Raw genomic sequence first — 21,297 nt, 5'->3', positions numbered from 1 at the left:
AAAAAAAAAAAAAAAAAAGAGAGAGAGAGAGAGAGAGAAAGAGAAAAAAGAAAAAGAAAGGCTGAAATCAAGAGCAAAGGTCTAAAGAAAAAAGAGTGAAGATCTGTAATCCCAGCCTAGGTTACATAGTAGGATGCTATTTTTTTTTAAATTTTTTGTTTATTTTATTTATTTATTTATTTGAGAGCAACAGACAGAGAGAGAGAGAAAGAGGTAGAGAGAGAAAGAATGGGCGCGCCAGGGCTTCCAGCCACTGCAAACGAACTCCAGACATATGTGCCCCCTTGTGCATCTGGCTAACATGGGTCCTGGAGAATTGAGCCTCGAACCGGGGTCCTTAGGCTTCACAGGCAAGCGCTTAACCACTAAGCCATCTCTCCAGCCCCAGGATGCTATTTTTAAAAGGGGAGCTAAGGGGAGGGCTGGAGCAATGTCTCAATGGTTAGCGTTCTTGCCTGCAAAGCCTAACTACTTGGTTTCAATTCCAGTACTCCCATAAAGCCAGACGCACAAAATGGGGCATGCATTTGGAGTTTTTTGCAGCAGCTGGAAGCCCTGGCACACCCATTCTCTCTCTCTCTCCCTCCCTCTCTCTGCTTGAAAATAAATACTTTTTTAAAAGGAGGGTTGAGCCCAGCATGGTAGTTCATGCCTTTAATCCCAGCATTTGTGAGGCAGAGGTAAAGAGGATCACCATGAGTTCAAGGCCACCCTGAAACTATATAGTGAATTCCAGGTCAGCCTGGGCTAGTGTGAGACCCTCACGCAAAAAAAAAAAAGAAACTAATTAATTAATTAAAAAGCAGGGAGGTGGCTGGGGAGATGGCTCAGTGGTTAAAGGCTCTTGTTTGAAAGTCTGCTGGCCAGGTTCCAACACCCGTGTAGTGACTCATGTAAAACTGCATGTGTCTGGGGCTCGTTTTCAGTGACAAGAGACCCCTGCATGCACACGCAATCGGGGGCACACACGCGTGCAAATAAAATTCAAGGCAAGCATGCTGACGCACACCTTTAATCCAAGCACTAGGGAGGCTAAGTTACAAGGATCACTGTGAGACCCTGCCTCAAACAAACAAGCAAGCAAAATTTAGAAAATGGAATTAAAAGGCTGGGGAGGACGAGGGAGATGGCGCCGTGGCTAGGACACTGACCTGCAGTGTGAACACCTGTCTCCAGCTCCCCAGCCGTCACCAAAAAGCAACAAAAGCCAGAGGCTGTTGCAGGCTTATGTGCTTCTATAATTGCAGCATACCTGTGGCAACATGGGAGAGACAAGAGACTGTCCCCACGGCTTGCAGGCTGGCTGACTCGGTGAGCAGAGTGGTGGTGAGCAACAGTGATGACAAGAGAGGCTCCAGTGAGGTGGAAGATGGTGACTGTACCCAAAAGTCCTCTGACCTCCACATGCATGCCTTGCCACATAGATGTCCACATCCCTACATATGGACACACACACACATCATAACACATCACACACACACACCCCCAAAAAAGCTACAAAATAGGTGAGGGAAACATATTCCATACAAATACTAATGCAAATAAAACTGGCACAGCTGTGTCTACTCAGCTCAAAGTGGAATCATTGCCAGAGATAAAAGGGACATTTCATGATGATAGACTCAAGGAAGACCTAACAATTATAAATTTGTGTGCATACATTAACACAGCCTCGTGATATTGAAAGTGTACATCAGAATCAAATGGAAAAATTGATAATCACATTTGTACAGAAATAGATTAACAATCCTTTCTCCATAACTTAATAGATATACACATAGAAATATGCAGAAAATTTGAATAAAATGATTAACAAATTTGACTTACCAGAGCAACTATAAAATAGACATTCTTGGGCTGGAGAGATGGCTTAGCAGTTAAGTGCTTGCCTGTGAAACCTAAGGACCCTGGTTCAAGGCTCGATTCCCCAGGACCCACATTAGCCAGAGGCGCAAGAGGGCGCATACATCTGGAGTTCGTTTGCAGTGGCTGGAAGCCCTGGTGCAGCTATTCTCTCTCTCTCTGTCTGCCATTTTCTCTGTCTATCACTCTCAAATAAATCAATAAAAATGAACAAAAAAATTTTAAATAGGCATTCTTTAAAATTTTTTTTTTAATTTATTTGTAAGGAGAGAGAGAGAAATGAGAGAATGGGCATGCCAGGGGCTCTTGCTACTGCAAACTAACTCCCAATATATGCACCACTTTATGTATCTGGCTTTACAAGGGTACTGGGGAATTGAACCTGAATCATCAGGCTTGCCAAGTAAGCACCTTAACCACTAAGCCATCTCTCTATCCCCAAATAGACATTCTTTAGAGCTGCACATGAAATTTTTTAAAAAGAAATGATTCTATTTTTTTTCTTAAAAAGGAATAGCTCTTTTTAAAAAATATTTATTTCCACAGGAGAGAGAGAGAGAATAGACATGCCAGGGACTCTAGCCAATACAAATGAACTCCAGATGCATGGACCACCATGTGCATCTGGCTTTATGTGGGTACTGGGTAATCAAATCTGGTCCTTAGGCTTTGCAGGCAAGCACCTTAACCACTGAGCAATTTCTCCAGCACAGTAAAAAAAAAATAATAAATGTTTATTTTTATTTATTTATTTGAGAGTGACAGAGAGAAAGAGGCAGAGAGAGAGAGAGAGAGAGAGAGAGAGACTGAGAATGGGTGCACCAGAGCCTCCAGCCACTGCAAAGGAACTCCAGACGTGTGTGCCCCCTTGTGCATCTGGCTAATGTGGGTCCTGGGGAATAGAGCCTCGAACCGGAGTCCTTAGGCTTCACAGGCAAGTGCTTAACCGCTAAGCCATCTCTCCAACCCAAGTAATTCCTTCTTTAAAAAAATATTTATTTATTTATTTATTTGCAAGGAGAGAGAGGGAGAAGATAGGCGCACTCGCTCCTCAATCGGCCGCTGCAAACTCCAGATGCATGCATCACCCTGTACAGCCAGCTTTATGTGGGTACTGGAGAACCAAATCTGGGTCATTAGGCCTTATAGGCAAGTGCCTTAACCACTGTGCCATCTCCCCAGCCCAGAAGTAATTCTTGAATGGAAAACAAGTTGAAATGAATTAAATTGAAAACAATTTGAATTAAATGACAATGAAAGTAGGGAGTGGATGGCAGGTTTAGGAGAAGCAACGTGCTGCAGTTGGGAACCCCAGCAGGAAGTAGCTGCTGAAATCCAGAGGTGGGAAAAGGCTGGAGGCGACTCTCTGCTGTCTGGTGGAAGCAAATGGGTACAGAGGGGAATGTGGGAAGAGCAGCAAACAGCCAACTCCAGACACACGGAATTTAAAGGGCTTGCCGGCCGTTCTGGTGGAGACAGCCAGGGTTCTGCTGGGCCTTTGAGTTTTGGGCTCCAAAGAGAGACCTAATTTGGAGAAATACAGAAGTCTTCAGAATCTAGAAAAGTATTGACAGAGGAAACCATGGGTGTGGAAGAGATCCCCTAGGGACAGTCTTCTTACAGTCTTTCTCAACAAGACAAGCATGGGAGACTATTCAGAATGAAGGCTGGGGGTGGGGGGAGTGCATCTCCTCTCCCACCTACAATACCAGGAAGTAATAATATGGATGCCACCTTGCCAGGACTAGAATTTGTGTCTGATCCGATCTCATCCAATATGGCTGCAAGCCTGCGCCGGACGTTGGAGTCAGCCTCTTGGTCCACCAACCAATCAGGCCTCTCCCTTACACAGCAGAGCTGATGATGAAGCTTGTCCCAGTTGACTATCTGACTCCTATAGACCCACCTGAAACATGCTTGTAAGTCTCTAGGTTTTTCAGATTGGTCCTTTAAGCTCTTGGCTCCCCTGACCTTCTGGTCTGGTCCCCTTTACCTTTTTTTTTTTTTTTTTTTTTTTTAACCTTAGCTCTTTTTATCTCTCTCACTTTCGGTCTCTCACTCCCTATGTGAGGGGATCTTCTTGGTCTTTCAGCCAGGGAGGGGGAGAATTTTCTTTCTTTTTTTGGGTTTGGGCTTTCATGCTTGCCTTGTCTCTTAATCCCAATTCTCCCTAAAATAGATATTCTAATTCATTATTTACCTTTCTCTGAGTCCGTGTTTTAAATTCTTTGATAATGTGAACAACGACCCAAAGTCAGGTTTCATGGACCTAGATGCATCTTTATGAAGATCTAATCCGCTTGGGCCTTTAACCCTACACCATCAGTATGATCAGGAGCATGTTCAATGGAATCTGCTTTGATGAGAACTTGAGTTAAACTAGTAAGAAATCTGAGACAACTGGTGTATTTTTCATGTCACTCTAACAAGCAATTTTGGGGAGGAAGGATTTATTCTGGTTCGTGATCCAGAGGGACAGCCCATCATGGTGGGGAAGGTCTGAGGCCAGAGCCGACGCCAGTGGCAGAAGCTTGTGGTATGGCTTCTTCTCATCTTGGTGGATGAGGACTTGAAGCAGCGCTGGGTCATAACCTTCTAGACTTCTCCTGGGGCCTATTCCTTCCAGGTAGGCCCTAGGTCCCAAACATCCTCAAGAAACAGTTCCCAAAATAGCATCACCAGCTTGAGACCACATGTCCAAAACATGAGCCTGCAGTGGAGGAGGACATTTCACATCCAAGAGGTAACAGATGGTGAGAAAATAAAACAGTCAAGGTAAGGCATCAATAGTGATAAACAGTGGTGGACACTGAGAGCTTTAATATTGGCCAGCCAGTCCAAATGTGCCAACTGGTGCGATTAGTGGCAAGTCTGTTATGGAGGAAACCAAGTTCTCTCTATTGGACTGGAGGTCCACTCCGCGGGAGAGAATACATGCCTGATACTAAAAACCCAGTCAAAAGCCCATGGCCTGGGATATTATGAGCCCTCGGGGAGTAATGCCTGCTGGTCTCTGAATGCTTATACTATGCTCACCCAACCGCCTGGTAAGCACTCCTCTTAATGTTCATACCCACATATTAATGCCACTCTCACTTTTAGCTAGAGAAGCTTCTCTTTTCAGATGGTGATGACCTTGGGATGGCTCAGAAAGCACCATGGTGCTGAGAAGTGACAGAGGAGTGTTCAGCACTGAAACATCTCTATCACACCTTTCAAGGATCAGGGTCCTTTGTGGAAGAGGTGGCAGAAAGAACGTAAGAGCCAAAGGAAGGGTAGGACTCCTTACAACGTGCTCCTCCAGACACAAAATGGCCTGGATATCCATGACCTCACAGTGCCTGACACTACTTACACAAGGCCATCATAATAGAGGAAAAGGTGATGAGATCAAAATAAAAGAGAGACTGATTAAGATGGGGGGGGGATATGATGGAGAATGGAGTTTCAAAGGGGAAAGTGGGGGGAGGAAGGGAGGGAATTATCATGGTTTATTGTTTATGATTATGGAAGCTGTCAATAAAAAAGTTTAAAATAGGGTCTGGAGAGATGGCTTAGAGATTAAGGTGTTTGCCTACAAAGCCAAAGGATCCCAGTTTGACTTTCCAGGACCCATATAAGTCAGATGCACAAGGGGGCACATGCATCTGGAGTTTGTTTGCAGTGTCTGGAGGCCCTGGAGCGTCCATTCTTTCTTTCTATCTATCTATCTATCTCCCTCTGCCTCTTTCTCTCTCAAATAAATAAATAAATAATATATTTTTTTAAAAAGTTAAAAATAAAAATAGTCGAGTTAGGCACAGAGAGCCCCAAATGAAACTAAAAGGAAGAGAGGTCTGTGGGGTGCAGGAGAATGAAGTGTCCGGTTATTAGGATGTGCACATCTCAGTGTGCACTGGAAAGCCTGTGAGAAGTCCTCACTCCTGCCTCACCACTGTGGCAGAGGCCCTGGAATCTGCATTATAAAAAGACCCACAGGTGTCACCTCTCCTACAGAGAGTGTATGAAGGTGGACACGACCAGCCTGTCAGCAGAGGAGATGAGTTCCTGCAAAATAAAGACTGAGATGGTCTGTAAAATTCCACTTCTCAGAGACTGGGAAGATGGCTCAGTGGTTAAAGAGCTTGCTTGCAAGGCTTATCAGCCTAGAGTTCAATTCCCAAGCCTCCCGTGTAAGCCAGATGCAAAAAGAGGTGAAGTGTCTGGTGTTCATTTGCAGTGGCACACACACACACCTCCTCCCCACACCACATATACACATACACCCCCCACACCCCCACACAAATAAATAAATATATGCATATATGTATGTATGTATAGATAGATAGATATTAATTCTGCTTCTCAGAAGGTCACTGGTAACTATGAGAGAGAAATTTCTGTGGTGTTGTGGGAGTGGAAACCAGATTGCAGTGGGCTGAACAGTGAATGGGAGGTGAGAAAGAGAAGATGGCAAATATGGACCCCATTTGGGAGAAGTTTGGATGAGGCAGAAGCGAGAGCGTCATCTGCCTCAAAGGCCACCTTCTATCTCCTAGAGAAAGTTGACAAGAGGATTAAGGAAATCTGGAGGCTGCGTGGGACATTCCACAGGCCCTATGAACATTCTAGGGACGCCATCAGGGAAGCGGCAGAAGCCTGGCATGTTTGATGCTGCCAAGTCTCAAACCAAACCCAGTCTACTGTGTCCATCATCAGTGATCTTTCCGTGACCCAAACCTGACCTTGTTAGTGACCCACCAGAAATTCCAGCAATTACTCTTACTCCATTCTCACCTCATGCGCAAGGGGCATGTAAGTCCCTGAACTGGCATGCAAAACTGTCTACCTACAGGCCTCTTTACTTTCTTCTGCATGTATAGCATATCTACCCTGCACCCAGGCCTACTGGAGCCTCCTGCCTTGGCCCAGACAACTGTGCTGTCCTAATCTCATCAGTATGTTGGCCATATTATTAGGCTCAGCCCACTCGGCTGCCACACTCTTGAGAACTTACACTTTGTCCAGCCTCTGCTATAGAACTAATAGAATGATTCTGGCTTTTTTTTTTTAATTTAAAAAATTATTTTTAGAGAGAGAATTGGTCTTCCAGGGCCTCAGCTACTGAAATCAAACTCCAGATGCTTGTGCCACCTAGTGGGCATGGGTGGCATTGCGCTGGCCTCATCTTTATGCATCTGGCTAACTTGGGATCTGGAGAGTGGAACATGGATCCTTAGGCTTCACAGGCAACTGCCTCAACTGCTAAGCCATCTCTCCAGCCTGATTCTGGCTTGTTTGTTTGAGGTCGGGTTATAGTCTTGCCCAGGCTGACCTGGAACTCACTTTGTAGTTCCAGGATTAAAGGGTGATTCTGGTTCTATTTTGTTCACAAGATTTCCCCTTAGCTCTATTGTCCCCCCTGGGAATCACTAGTACCTGGCTAGGACTGGGCTCCCTGTCAAGGCCAAACACTAAGGTAGTGGGGTTCCCAAATATTTAAATAAAGACCCACTGAGTCTTTGATCACTTGCCTTTCTTCCTCTTCCCTTGTTTTCCTTCTTCCAGCTGTGCTAACACTCGGGTTATTGTCCTTGCCAGAAGAACCAGTGGCTGGCTCTGGGAGACCCGCAGTGTTTTTGTTAGACGGGACAGGTGTCTCGTAGCTAAGGCAAGGTGGGTCTGCAGTGCAGTGCAGCAGAAACAGCGCCTGGGCTCCTTCTCCTTGACCTTGATTCATTCTCTCTCTGTCTCTCCCTTTTTTTTTGTCGAGGTCGGATCTTTTTATTTTTTTATTTTTTTGACCTGGAATTCACTATGTAGTCTCAGGCTGCCCTCCAACTCATAGCGATCCTCCGGCCGCTACGCCCTGCTTTTACTCTCTTCTGTAACTTAGTCACTTCAGCTCTCCCTGCACATCCCTCCGTTCGGACCCATTACGGATGCTCCTACCTAAAAACAGCACCTTGGCAAGAAGCAAGTGAGATTTTCGCTGTCGAGTACTACATTAAATCCTGGTTGCTGTTAGGCCCTTGACAGCCTAGTAAAGTGGCAGTTCAGCGTCGCACGACACCCTCGAACTGCCTCTGCTATTTCCAGTGACGAAAACCCCCAAGGTAACAGCGCTTCCCGAAGCTAGCGCCTCTTAAAGGGCAACTTCGCTCTCCCTGCCTTCCTCCGGCACACTTTTAGACGACTATAAGGGAAGCCACGCCTCCCGCGCCTTCAAGCCACGCCCACTTCCATGCGAGCGCCCGCCTCGTAGGCCCCGCCCCCTTCTGTCTTTGATTGACACTCATCTCCACCAATAATAAGTACAATTCCTGTTCACCTCCGGCGAAGGGGCGGGACTTCCTTGCTGGTTGCTAAGACACTCTTGTTTTGCTCCTTGACAACCCTGGCTGGGGTGCTCTGGCTGCGGCCCTGGCTCCGGCCCCCGCGGGGGACAGGTGAGGTCCCGGGGCGCGGCGGGCAGCCAGGCGGGGAGGGCTGGCCTGGAGGGAGGGCGGGCGGGCGGGAGGCAGCGCGGGGCGGACGAGGCCTCGCCCACCGCCGAGGCCCCACCTCGGTCTCCTGCCTGCTGTCCCCCGGCCCCCAGGACCTCTCGCAATCCTACTCGGGGGTACTCGGTGGTGACCGACTGGCCACTGCGACTCTGCAGGCCGCTGTCCCCGGCACCCACTCTCGGCCCGGTCTAGCTTCATGACCCCGCATCCTCCCGGAGCCCGCTGCCCCTCGATTCCCCCCACCTTTCGCGTAGTAACCCGGCGGGTGGGCCGGTGGTCTCCATCACTGGCCCGAGATCGCTCGGTTTGAAAATTTCGGCTACGTCCTGGGAGTCCTGGCTGGCTATTTCCTGTTTGGGGGCGGTGGGGAGGGGCGCCTCAGTCTCCCCATCTATAAAGAAGTTGGGATGAAGATCTCTGAGGCTTTTTGGACTCAGACGTCCTAGGATGTTATTCTTTGACCCAGCTCTGGACTTCTGGGAGGATGTGCTTCCTTTCTTCCCTCCCTTCTTCCTCTCTCCTGCCCCTTTGTGTAATCCAAAGAACTTGGCAAACCTAGCTTGGATCTCCACTTTTAAAGACCCTGGCAAGTTACTTGACTTCCCAGGGCATCAGTCAGGTGCACTTATAAAACCAGTATTCCACAGCACATCTCCTTTGGGAATTGAAGCACAAAGAGTCTGTGTGCCGTCTAGATTTAGTACTTACTAGTTTTCTTTCTTTGCCTCTTACTTGCCCTGGGGGCCTCTTAGCACCGTTGTCATCCCTCCAGCTGAGCCTTAGATCCACTCTCCAAACTGATCGTTTGCCAGTGCTGGGTGTGGTTAGGGATACATAGCATAGGGTGAAGAGACAGGGAGGGATTGATTGGTGATGGTGATAATCTGACTCAGTGGCTTCCCTTCTGCCCCTGATCATCCAAGATTCACTCATTTCCTATTCCCAACTAGAGTTGCACCTTCAGCCAGTAATTTAAGGAGTGCTGGAATCAAACTGGCCTGCTTTTCTACATACCATGTTCTAACTGGTTTCCCCATTCTCTGACCTATTCAACTTATCACGTTGTCTTGGTTCTGCCTCCGTGAGGCTCTCATATCCTCTCCATTCCCCAGGCTAACACCCTGGTTCAAGTCTTTAATGCTTATCATACAGTATGATGTTGTAGCTGCCTAATTGCTGTCCCTGTAAACCAAACTGACCAGAGTAGAGAATGCTGCCATCAAAAAAGTTGCAGGACGGGATGTAGAGATGGCTTAGCCATTAAGGCGCTTGCCTGCAACACCAAAGGACCCAGGTTCCATTCCCCAGTACCCACATAAAGCCAGATGCATAAGATGGCAAATGCATCTGGGGTTCATTTGCAGTGGATGGAGGTCCTGGCATGCTCATTCTCTCTGTATCTGCCTCTCTCTCTCAAATAAATAAATAAGATTTTTTTAAAACTTAAACTGAAGCCAGGCGTGGTGGCATATGCCTTTAATCCCAGCACTCAGGAGGCAAAGGTAAGAGGATTGCTGTGAGTTTGAGGCCACCCTGAGACTACATAGTGAATTCCAGGTCAGCCTGGGCCAGAGTGAGACCCTACCTCGAAAAACCAAAAAAAAAAAAAAAAAAAAAAAAAAAAAGAGGCTGCAACATACCTGTGATCCTAGTACTTGGGAAGTAGAGACAGGAGGATCGGGAGTTCAAGGTCATCCTCATCTACATTGTGCATTTGAGGCCAGCCTGGGCTACATGAGAACCTATCTTGAAAAAGAAAGGGGGACTGGAGAGATAGTTCAGAGGATAAGGCACTTGCTTGCAAAGCTTGATGGCCCAAGTTCAGCTTCCCAGGACCCATATAAAGCCAGATGCACAAAGTGGTGCACACGTCTGGAGTTCTTTTGCAGTGGCCGGAGGCCCTGACACGCCCATACTCATTCTATCTCCCTCTGTAGTAAATAAATAAAAAATATTTTTTTAATTAAGGAAATAAGGAAAAGAAGATCTACGTTTCTTATGCCTAGGTTTTAGAATGCTTCAGCGCTTCCACAACTCAACCCCAGCCTTTTTTCCTCAGCCTCATTTCTCTTTTCTCAGCCATGTTCTGTCTTCCAGCCCAGGAAGTCTTGAACTTTCTGCCTTGCAGCCATTACATTTGTTTCTCTCTACCTTACGGTCGCAGCTGCTCACCCGGCAGTATTCTCACTCACCTTGCTAGACCTGATTCCAGTGCAGCCCCAACACCAAGCTTCTCTTGCTGCCCTCTTCCAGTCCCCAGAGTTCTTATCTTCCCTTTGTTTCTGCAAGTCTTTCTGCCATAAGTCATATTTCCTATGTATGTGTGTTAGTGTCCACATTAGACTGGAAGCTCCTTGAGGGCAGAACTGCTGCTTGCTTCTAGTGGAATCATTGAAAGAATAGTCTTTGTATTCCTGGGGTGGATGCCTAGTACCTCTACTGGATGGAAAATCACTCCTTTGCTTAGACCACATCCTCATCAGTAACTCGGGGAGAGCAGTGCTGGTGTGACAGTTACTGGGGCGAGTAAATTCCCCAGAGCCTGTGTGTAGAACGCCCCTCCTAAGATCAGTGTTCAGTAAATATTATCAGATGGCTCCTCTCCCAGGAGGCAAATGAACTATAATTTAATTACATTTTGGATATCTTTTGGACTTGTGCCATGTGCCAGGCACTGGACTTCATGTTCTGGAACAGTAGATGAGACTAGATAAAGTCCCTCAGCCCCAGGGGACTGTCTGGACTCACGACACCGTGAATTTGTGATCACTTGTGAGCTGTCACTGGCAGTTAGCCATTGTGAATGGGTTTTCAGGAAATAAATCAGTGCTAAGTGCGATTTACATCAGTGCAGTGTCATTCTCAGCCCCTTACATTCAGCTCTGTTGTGTTGAGTGGGAGAGGAGTGGGGTGGGAGGCTGTGGAACCCCCAGTCTGTGTAAGCAGCTGCTCCTGTGCCCAACTGATGGATGCCATGGTTGACTCTTTGCTATACTTGTTTCTTGGCAAAAATGTTTGAATTTTGAGCCGGGCATGGTGGCACACACCTTTAATCTCAGCACTTGGGAGTCAGAGGTAGGAGGATCGCCGTGAGTTCGAGGTCACCCTGAGACTACATAGTGAATTCCAGGTCAGCCTGAGCCAGAGTGAGACCCTACCTCAAAAAACAAAACAAAAAAAGTTTGATTTCATCCAAATTTGGGTATGTCCATGAGGGTGTACCACATGAATCCCTGTTATTTAGCACGTGGTGTTGGACAAAAAAGAAAAAGTGTTCAGAATCGTCTATCTCAGCTAGCCAGCAGATGCCTCCTCTTAACCTCCACCTCTTCCCATCCTTCCTCTTCTCTTCCTCCTCCCTCCCCATGATCAGAGGCACAAAAAGTTTTCACTGGGCATCAGAAAACAGAAAGAGACCATGTTAAGCAAAACAAAACAAAACTGCTGTTGTGTGTATGAAACTCAACTCTTCTTGAGAGGTTGGCCTTTATTTGCCATTATTCCCATGTTAGGCTTAGTTTTTTTCTCATTTACAGTGTGTAATGTGTTTCTGATTTTTTGTTGGTTTGTTTTTTGAGATGGGGTCTCATGCTAGCCCAGGCTGTCCTAGAATTCACCATATAGTTTTAGGCTGGCCTCAAACTCACAGCGAACCTCCTGGGATTAAAGGCATGCACTATCACACCCAGCCTTTTGTTTTGCTTTTACAGACAGTTTCACTCTGTAGCTTAGATTAACCTCAGACTCATGGCAGTCCTCCTGCCTCAGTCTCCTGAATGATGGGATTGTAGGCATGAGCCATGACACCTGGCTAGATAATGTATTTTTAACTCTTACAGTGGAATTGGAGAATGGAAGCCTGGCAGCCCTGCATTTACCCCCACCCTCTCTGCCCGATGTGGTAAAGCCAGGCCTGGGGGACAGGGTCATCCTCTGACCTCACTACTGAAGTGCTTCAGACTTTTCTCCTCACTGTGCCAGCTTTGTTCTCATTTGTTTCCTAGAAGGTGGAGGGTAGACATGTCAGCAAAAGGCAGCATTTGCCAAGGTTCACAGTGCAGGTCTCTGACATGGCTGGAAGGTGGGGGCGGGGGGACAGGCCTGAACAGATGGCGATATTGATGAAAAAGATAACTTCCAAGGGGGAAAGCATAGAAGGTAAAGTCAGGAGAATCGATCTGGCCTCTGATCCTGGCCCTGCCAGTGCTGGCTGTACCCTCTCAGGGCAGCTGCCGTGCCTCTCTGAACCCTAGGTGCCTTAATCTCTCCCTCCCCGAGCATCCCTCCGAGAGCTGGAAACCAGTCTCTTCACTCGGAAGCACTATGTGGGTGAGGTGAAAATGCATGTGAAGGTGCAGCGTAAGCACACCACTGCCACCACCACCCTGGCCCAGCCTGGGCTTGGCCACACGTTCTTGTGACTCTACAGTCTAACAGAGGTTCGTCTGTAGTGGGAACTCAGGAAGTTAGGCTGAAAACTTGGGTGTGTGATTGGCTCCTCTGTGACAAGAGATACTGAGTTCTTCTTCCTGTTATACCAGGGAAGGAGCTGATCCTTAAAATCAAGAGCCAGAGGGTGAACTCACATTGTAAATAAAACAGAGATGTGAATTCAGACCTTGGAACCACCATGACATGTTCCAAGTGAGTCTCGCAACCCCTCAGATGTGTACTGGGTTATAGAGAATGGCAAGCCTTGGTTTAAGCATCAGCTATGTTCCAGACATTGAAAGTCAGGTACATACATGAGAATCTGGCAAGATACTTTTGGCATTACTTCCCAGAGTCCATGCATTTTCCCCAAACCTCCCACATACCCTGACCCACATAAGGATTCTCCCCCAAAGCTTCAGAAGCAAAATAACAGATGATGACTAAGTTTAGTGCCACAGTGAGCAGAGACCTGCCAGCCAGGGGCAATGAATTTGACAAGGCAGTGGGGCAGAGCCCTGTGCCTGCCTCTTGGGTAAGGCTGAGGTTCTACAGAACACCCAGAGGGGCCTGGGCGGGGCTGCAGGAAGGAAGCAAGGCTGCCCTGACGTTGATCCTGGCCATGGCACACTTACATTATTAAAAAGCAATTTCTGCTCTGACGCAGCCTCCCCTAGGCATGCTCATTCACATGGGAGATTGATAAGCTTATTAAAACCCCAGTTCTGCTATTTTTGGTAGCATCCCTTCAGCAGGGTGTTCTAATCGTGGCCGAATGGCTGTAGCTGTACTGTGATGATACAGGTCATAACAGTCTGTCCTCCCTTTCTGTATGTGGAAGCACATCATCTGTAACCATTCCTTTTCATTCTTTTGGTCAGCCTTGGCCTTTTTGGAGTGTCATGATTAGGAATAGCTATTAGTAATTACGGATCATAGTCCATCATAAACTCAGCTGAATGATGGTGGCTAGTCCTGGCCAATAGAATGGCAGTCCTGGAGAGCCAGATGCTGGTAATAGTGCAGACAACTGACCTTTCAAAACACTCATGTGCAGACACATGGGAGCTTGCATCCGCTTTCTGAGAATGAGGAGAGGCGTGTAGTGGCTTGTGTCTTAGAGGAAAACCAGGCCTAGGTTCAGTTACTGACAGAACCCAGTTCTGTTAACAGAATTGATGTCCAGACCTTAATGTTCTGACCCAGGGTTCTTTGTACTGCGCTGCCCTTGAAACTGTCCTGGGGGCTTTTCCTCTGCTTATGAAGAATAGACTGGTGGTGCCAAAAGTCCACAGGTTCTGTGAGGCTACCGGCCCAACCCCCTTGAGGACTGTGTGTGTGACTTCCCGCCCTATCCCCTACCTGCCAGCCCTTCTCAGCTCCAAGGATGAATTAATGGAACCAGTTAGGTGGAAATGCTAAAGCATCTGCTTCCACATTTTAAGTTGCTTCCACTGGGATTCTCAGAGGTTAACCAGTTAGAAAGCTCTAGCACCCCTCGGTCATCAGGGCAGCTGGCACCTGCTAGGAGAAGGCAATGAAGTGGCCGTGACAAAGACGAGGTGCCCAGGGTGGAGCTGGAGACTGGCCTTGACACTGGTGAGCACACGGGTGATTCAGTGGATTTTGTGGAATAAGAACCCCGAGCAGAAAGCACAGTGAGGTTGTGCTTGGTAAATCGCCAGCTTCTCTGCAGAGACAAATAAAACCTGCTAATATCTGAGTCGTACAAATGCCCGGAATTATGAGATAAGCGGAACCATCTGTCCCCTGGGAAATCAGAAAATACCAGTGTTGTGGAATGGTGGCATCTATGCCAGGCTTTCAGCCTCGCTTCAGGGAGTCCACCAAATGGGGTGGTAGTGAGGGCCTCAGAAGCACTGGAGTAGGGTGGATTGAGAGGATAGCACAGCAGGAAAAGACTGAAGAAGCTCCGTGCTCAGCCTGAGCAGGGTCACGGTCACAGAACCATAGACACTGGAAGAGGAGGTAGAGCACTGACGTTGCCAGTAGGTCATCTGTCACTAGTGATCAGGGCCGTGAGTGTGCGTGAGGGCGAGGAAGCGGTGAGCATAGAGCCTGGGTGTCACTCCAGAGCAGCGGCGGGAGTCAAACCCCAGCTCTGCCGCTCCCTAGCTGAGCGGCCTCGGGCGCGGTGCCAGCCCTTCTGTCTCCACTCACGGGCCCCGACTTCCCAAGTCACTGGAACAGCAAGCTACGAGAAGACACCTGAGGTGCTTAGACCAGAGTTCTGTCTGGCACGTAGCAGACCCAGTGCCTGTCAGCCGGTCACGGTGGCCTGTACCTGTAGTCCCAGCTCCGCAGGAGGCCGAGACTGGAGGATCACTGAGTTTTTTTCAGAATTTTAGACCATCTTAAATAATATGGCAATGTCCAGTCTCAGCATCTAGTTATATACACACACATACCCATTATTACTGTGCCGGGCATCTTGGAGTTCAGTGGCTATGCAGGGAAATTAAATTATTCGGGGATGTAAGAAATGCTGGTGTAACATATTTTGGCTGCAGTTGTCTATTACAAATTGCTAGAAAGGTTTGCTATTGTAGTGACTTATATTCACATGTGTTGATACTTGTGAGGTAAATTTGAATTAATTCTAGGATACACTAAACTCCAGAAGGAAGGAGAAGCATCCTGACTTCTGCAAGGTTTGCCATCATTTAGGGTACAGCCCTTCTCTTTAGGAAAAGCCCCATCTGTTACTGGATACCTAGATCTGATGGAGGTTACAAAACTGCAGCCTCTCATTGAGTCTCTGGGAGCCAGAGGAGGGGAACAACTGTTTATTTATGGAGCACTTCCTGGCCTGGCACTGTTTCTTCGCATGCCTGGCCTCATTGAGTTCTCTGAGGTGGGTGTGACTGGGCCATTACTGGATGAGAACTCTGTCGCCACAAGCCTCCCAACTCCTGTGCCAGACACACAGGGCCTGGTAGGCCCAGAGAGAGTAGATAGGGACTGTCAGGGCACCTGGTGTGCCAAGGAGAGCGCTGAGCAGCAGCATTCTCCATCCCTGGCAGATGAGGGTCCTGCCGAGAGGATCTCTTGCTTAGCCCTAAGCCCAGATGGTTAGTGGTCACTTGAGCATTTCACTTCCTCACTACTAGCCATTCTGCTGTGGCACACATAGAAATGCACTTATTAATGCTAGCTCTAGGCTCCCTCCTGGGCCTGGCCCATAGTCAGTGTCTGTCTTGACAATGACAGTGTGTTCTTGCAGCCTCTCGTGTTGACTCACCCTCCGTCTGCAGACTTGCTGGCCATTTGGGAAAGAAGGCAGAGGCGTTGAGATGGGGAGGTGTCAAATTGTTACTGAGACATTTCTAATTTGTGATGTGTGGTTTTCAAGCCAACTCTCCTCTCTTGCTTTTCCTGTTTTCTACAGCACTCCTTAGGGAAAGACATTTTCTGCTCCCACCAAGTTGGCAGGGCCTGCTTCCTGAGCCTCCTGGGTGTCGTAGCTGCCAGGCCCCGCACCTCCTGAAAGCCTCACTCTCTCCTCCAGAGGGCACGCTGGGAGGATCATGGGAGAGACCGAAGGGAAGAAAGATGAGGCTGATTATAAGCGCCTGCAGACCTTCCCCCTGGTCAGGGTAAGCCTGGGGAGGGAGGCAGACAGGCAGACCCTAGGGATCCCCAGCCGGCAGAGGTGGGTAGAGCTCATCTTCTATGGGGCAGTGTGGCTGCACAGGCTCATACCTGAATATCTAGGACTCACAGTGATTCATTCTTTCATCCATCCATTCATTTGCCAAGTAAATGTTTAGGTCACCTGCTATGTTCCAGGCACATTTGAGACACTGTGGAGATGGTGGCAAATAAGACAGATGACAGTCTGGCCCATATGACTTTTTAAAGGACACAGTGGCGGGCAAGACGTGCTGTAAAGAAAAATGGAGCAGGTGCAAGGCCAAGGGAGTAGAGGCCAGCTTCTGAAAGAAGTCGTGCAGATCAGAGACTCACTTCGGGGCCTGGCTTCTGAGTAGGGTGGCAGTGATAATGGGGCCAGACAACACAGGCCTTGCTGATGGCCACATGCAGAACATGGCAAGGGCTGTGGCTTCTGTCCTGAAGTCAGATAAGCTGTAGAGGCTGGAAGCAGAGGGGTGGCATCTTCCTCATGTTTTTAGAAGATGCTCTCACGAAGACGCTTTGCAGAGGCCAAGTGAAATGAGCTGTAGCTGGGCCAGGCCTGTAGTGGAGATGCAGGACAGCCCAGGAGCCACACAGGTGGAGGCGTGGGGTTTACTGAGGGTGGAGTCTGGATAGAAGGGAAAATGGTCAAGGATAGGCCCTAGAGTTTACTTCTTCCTGAAGAGTGGGAAGAGAAAAGGTATTAATTACCAAGAAAGAAGGTGTAAACAGAGTAGGTTTGAGGGTGAGAAAAGTTATTTTCCAGATATTTGAGTGAGATTGTCATGTGGTCGTAGGGTGTGAGGGTCCAGAGTCCAAGAAGTCATAGCTGGGGACTGAAATGTGGAAATGCCCCATGTTGAAGATACAGCAGTGTGAAAGGATCCCAGAGGTGACGTGACTGGAGGACGGAGAGGGTGAAGCGAGGCCCTGTCTCTATACTGGGAGAAGGGACCCAGCATATTGGCTGAGAAAGAGCAGTCAAGGGGTAGGAAGAAACAGGACCCTCGGGAGTGACCAGATTGTCCCTCTGGCTCTGAGGGAGATCCCACAATAAATTATTTGTAGTAGCCTTTCCTGAGTGGGGCCACTCTTCCTTCTACATGTCCCTTGCAGAAGGGCCTAAGCCTGAGAGCTCCGTGGCTCACTGCCAGCCCACACCTGCTTTGCCCCAGTAGCAGGCCCCAGTCCAAGGCTGTGCCAGGAAGGCCGCTTAGTGTCCATGCCTTAAGCTTAGGACTGAGAGGCTGGCCGGGAAGGCCAGGTCATGGGCTAAGCCTCTCTCTGTTTGTCACCCTGCCCTGTCTCTAGCACTCGGACATGCCAGAGGAGATGCGAGTGGAAACCATGGAGCTATGTGTCACAGCCTGTGAGAAATTCTCCAACAACAATGAGGTATTGCCATCAGTTCAGGCGGCCCCTCGTGCCTCTGGTGTCCTTGAGTGTGATAGCATGGCTCCAGACCTCTGTAGCCAGCTCCAAAGTCCTGCGGGGATGAAGTCAGAGCCTTGCTTAGAAGTGGGCACTCTCCCAGGAAGCCAGTAAAAGACGGAACAGTGTTAACCAGACCACAGAGGGGCTCTGCTACCCTAGCCTCTGGTCCCCTCAGATGGGCTCTTGACTAGGACACCTTCCCAGACTCCATCCCAGCTGTGCACAGAAGCCTTCCAGGCATTCATTCATGTACTCATCCATCCATTCAGAAAGGGTGTAACCTGAGCTCAGTACTAGGCATGGCTACATGCTAGGGATGTGGCCTTGGACATCAGTCCAACAGTGCCATTTGTTGAAACCGTGGTGGGAGACAGAGACCATGGCATGGTAGCCAGTGGGGCAGACTCTGGCCACATTCCACCTGCAGCCCTTCCTGGCTGTGTGCTCCTAGCGCAGATGTTTCCCAACTCTCAGCCCACAGTCCAGTCTGAGCTGTGGGTGTTGCTGGCCTTCCTGGGCCAGTGTCGAGAGTGTACCCACAGAGACTAGGGAGATGGCTTGTTTGGGGCAGCTGCTGGCACGTGGCGGAGCTGCTGGTGCATGTCGGGGGCTTGCTATGCTGGGGGCTTAGACCCTCCAAGACCTCTTTTTTGTGCTGAGGGAAGCTTCTAGAGAGAGACAGCACAAGAAGGTGGGCTGTCGCTATAAATGATACAAGCAGTGGGTCCTCTCCCTGGAGCCCACCAAGCCCATTAGGGAAAAGCCTATTACAAGGCACCCTGGCACTGTGTTGCTTCTCTTGGTCCTGACAAGTCTTGTGCCCATTCTTCTGGTTCACAACCAAGAAGGTTGGTGCTGGTCTCTAGATCCCAGTGCTACAGAAAGCCAGGCCTCAGCCCCAGGCTTCCCTAGCCTTCACTTTGTTCCTGCATTAACCAGTCTCTTCCCGATTGGAGATAATATCCAGGTAGCTAGCAGTCTCCTATGACAGTTCTGCAGGAGGAAGCCTGCATGGAAATCTCTCTGGAGATCCCACAAGCAGTGTGATGGCAGGTTAGGACAGTAGCCTTAATCTTTCCCAGAGCCAGTGCCAGGCTTCTGCCCAGTGAGGGAGCTTGTTCCTCCCTCTCCTGCCCCTGACAAGCACTGATTCCCTTCCAGAGTGCTGCCAAAATGATCAAAGAGACGATGGACAAGAAGTTCGGCTCCTCCTGGCACGTGGTGATTGGGGAAGGCTTTGGCTTCGAGATCACCCACGAGGTGAAAAACCTCCTCTACCTTTACTTTGGTGGGACACTTGCGGTGTGCGTCTGGAAGTGCTCCTGACACTGTCACCAGCAGGTCCTCTCCTGCCTCTCCTCTGGGACGGAGAGAAGCCCTAGGCAGGGACCGGCTCTTCCAAGCCCAGTGTGGAGTCTTCTTTTGTCTTTGTGTACCAGTTTCCTGAGCCATGCCCAGTGTGTGAATTTGGTGACATCACTCCCAGGCTCTTCGTCATCTCCCTGAGTCCCAAGCTGTGGACAGGTGTCTGTGGGTGAGGGGTGGGACCTGTGACAGGTGATGGAGTTAGGAGATGAGACTTTTCTCACAGGGTTATGTCAGTCCCACCTTGTATCCCAGGAGCCCCACCGCCCTTCTGTCCCACTGCTGCTGGGAAGCGTCGACTGTCCTTGTTATTTGTGGTCATATGGAAGCAGCCCCCAGAAGGAGCCTCTCCTTTCATGAGACGCAGGCCTCCAGGTAGGGGCATTCCCCCATCCCCTTTCCCAGCCTGACCCTCGGCTGACCAGGCCACCACATCTCATTGGACCAGAAGCTACAGCTCCTGCTTTGGCTTGAGGATCACGAAGCCTTCCTGTCTCCTCCTCCATCTCAGCCCGTGTCATATGAACTTTTCACTCCGCCTCCACCAGACTAGCCACAGTTGAGAGCCAGGGCTGTGGTGTGCAAACTGCCCCCTCACCCCCAGAGAGCGGGTTCTTGAGGTGTTGCTGAGCCCTGGTGAGACACCCACCCGGGTCAGGAGCACTCTTGCCGCGAGGCCCCTTCAGCAGGGAAACCTGGCCTGCCAGGGACTTCATCAGGGACCGCATGCTAATTTGTACTTATTATCTCGCTGGCTTTTCTATATTCTTTTTGAGTGTGGGGAGAAGGGTTTTAGTAGAAGGGTGAATCCTATTTTACACAGTGGTCTTATTTATATAAATGTCTTGGTTTTTACAATTAAAATGACCAAAAACTGACCTCAGTCTATTGCTTCTTGAAGTGTCCTGGATTTTAGGGCCTATCCTTCCCTGCTGAGACTGCATGACCAGATCTTGTATGAAGATCTGGCATCAGCTCTGTGGGACAGTGGCATGTCCCAGTGCCTCTGAGGGGCTGGCTGCTTGGAACATAGGCTCCCTGGCCCTGGGGAGATGGACATACCTTCACCATCTAGAGGGGAGGCAGGAAAATAATCTCGGAGTGGGTCCTGGTCCCTGGGGCCCTGGGTAGAGGGCACCTCGGTGACTCCAGACGTATCATGACTGAAGCCCTAGGACATACCTAGGGTTGTCAGAGGAGGGTGAACCCTTTCCATGGATTGGAAGGGGTGGGGTGGAATGGGGTGGCGTGGGAGGAAGAGAGGGGGTGCCAGCTGGAATAGCTTCATCTGAGGAACCGCCTGCCTGGCATCTGTTCTTCCCTTAATCTGCCACACGTGGGTGCCAGCAAGTGCAGCTGGTACACCCAAGGTAGAGAGGTGACAGCCAGGATTATGGGTGCCAAGGTCCCCAGCTCTGGTGTGTACCAGGACTGCCCTTTTGACCTGCTCTAAACCTCTTCATTTGTAGAGTGAGTATGAAAGTTGCCTGCGTCCCAAGGGTGCCAGTGATGTTTGTTGTGCCATTTCTGTGACCTTCTCCTGTCACTGCAGATGGGGTTCTCACGGCCAGCTGCCAGGGCTCAGAGACTCAGCCGTGTGGGGCTGGCGCTCTGCCCTGCTCACACTGTGTCACTGCGCCTCTGGCCACAAGCACGTTTCCCACCCTAGTCAGTGCTGTCCCTCTTGCTCCCAGGAGTGTGGTTGGTGGTCACTGTCAGGCCAGGTCAGGTGACTGGAGGCCATAGTAAGCATGCTGCCTGGAGAGGCATGTGTAGTGGATGTACATGTGTGTGAAGATGCACACGCAGAAGCCAGATGAGCCACTGTTCCCATGAGGTAGGGTCTCTCTGAACCAGGAGCTGCCATTTTCATGTCCCCATTCCCCACAGGACCAGGGTTATAGGCATGTGTGGCCATGCGCAGGTGCTGAGGAATCAAACTCAGGCTGAATTTAGGCCCTCTCGGGCCCTCATGCTTATGCAGCAAGCAGTCTTACCTGCTGGGCCATCTCCTCAGCCCCAAGCTTTATACAATATGTCTATAAACATTTTGTAATTATGT

The 21,297-nt window shown here is 49.3% G+C and overlaps 1 protein-coding gene across 1 annotated transcript; it reads left to right on the top strand.

The window, feature by feature from the left end:
- Positions 1–8,185: 8,185 nt before the first annotated feature.
- Positions 8,186–20,113, top strand: Dnal4 (dynein axonemal light chain 4). Its single transcript, XM_004650318.2, has 4 exons — positions 8,186–8,291; positions 16,189–16,396; positions 17,748–17,831; positions 19,032–20,113. The coding sequence occupies exons 2-4, from the start codon at positions 16,328–16,330 to the stop codon at positions 19,194–19,196; spliced, it is 318 nt and encodes a 105-aa protein (XP_004650375.1). The 5' UTR covers positions 8,186–8,291; positions 16,189–16,327; the 3' UTR covers positions 19,197–20,113.
- The last annotated feature ends 1,184 nt before the right edge of the window (positions 20,114–21,297 follow it).

Source organism: Jaculus jaculus, chromosome 6 (genome assembly GCF_020740685.1).
Source record: "Jaculus jaculus isolate mJacJac1 chromosome 6, mJacJac1.mat.Y.cur, whole genome shotgun sequence".
NCBI lineage: Eukaryota > Metazoa > Chordata > Mammalia > Rodentia > Dipodidae > Jaculus > Jaculus jaculus.
The sequence above is the reverse complement of the archived record's forward strand: the minus strand, read 5'-3'. Positions and strand labels throughout refer to the sequence as shown.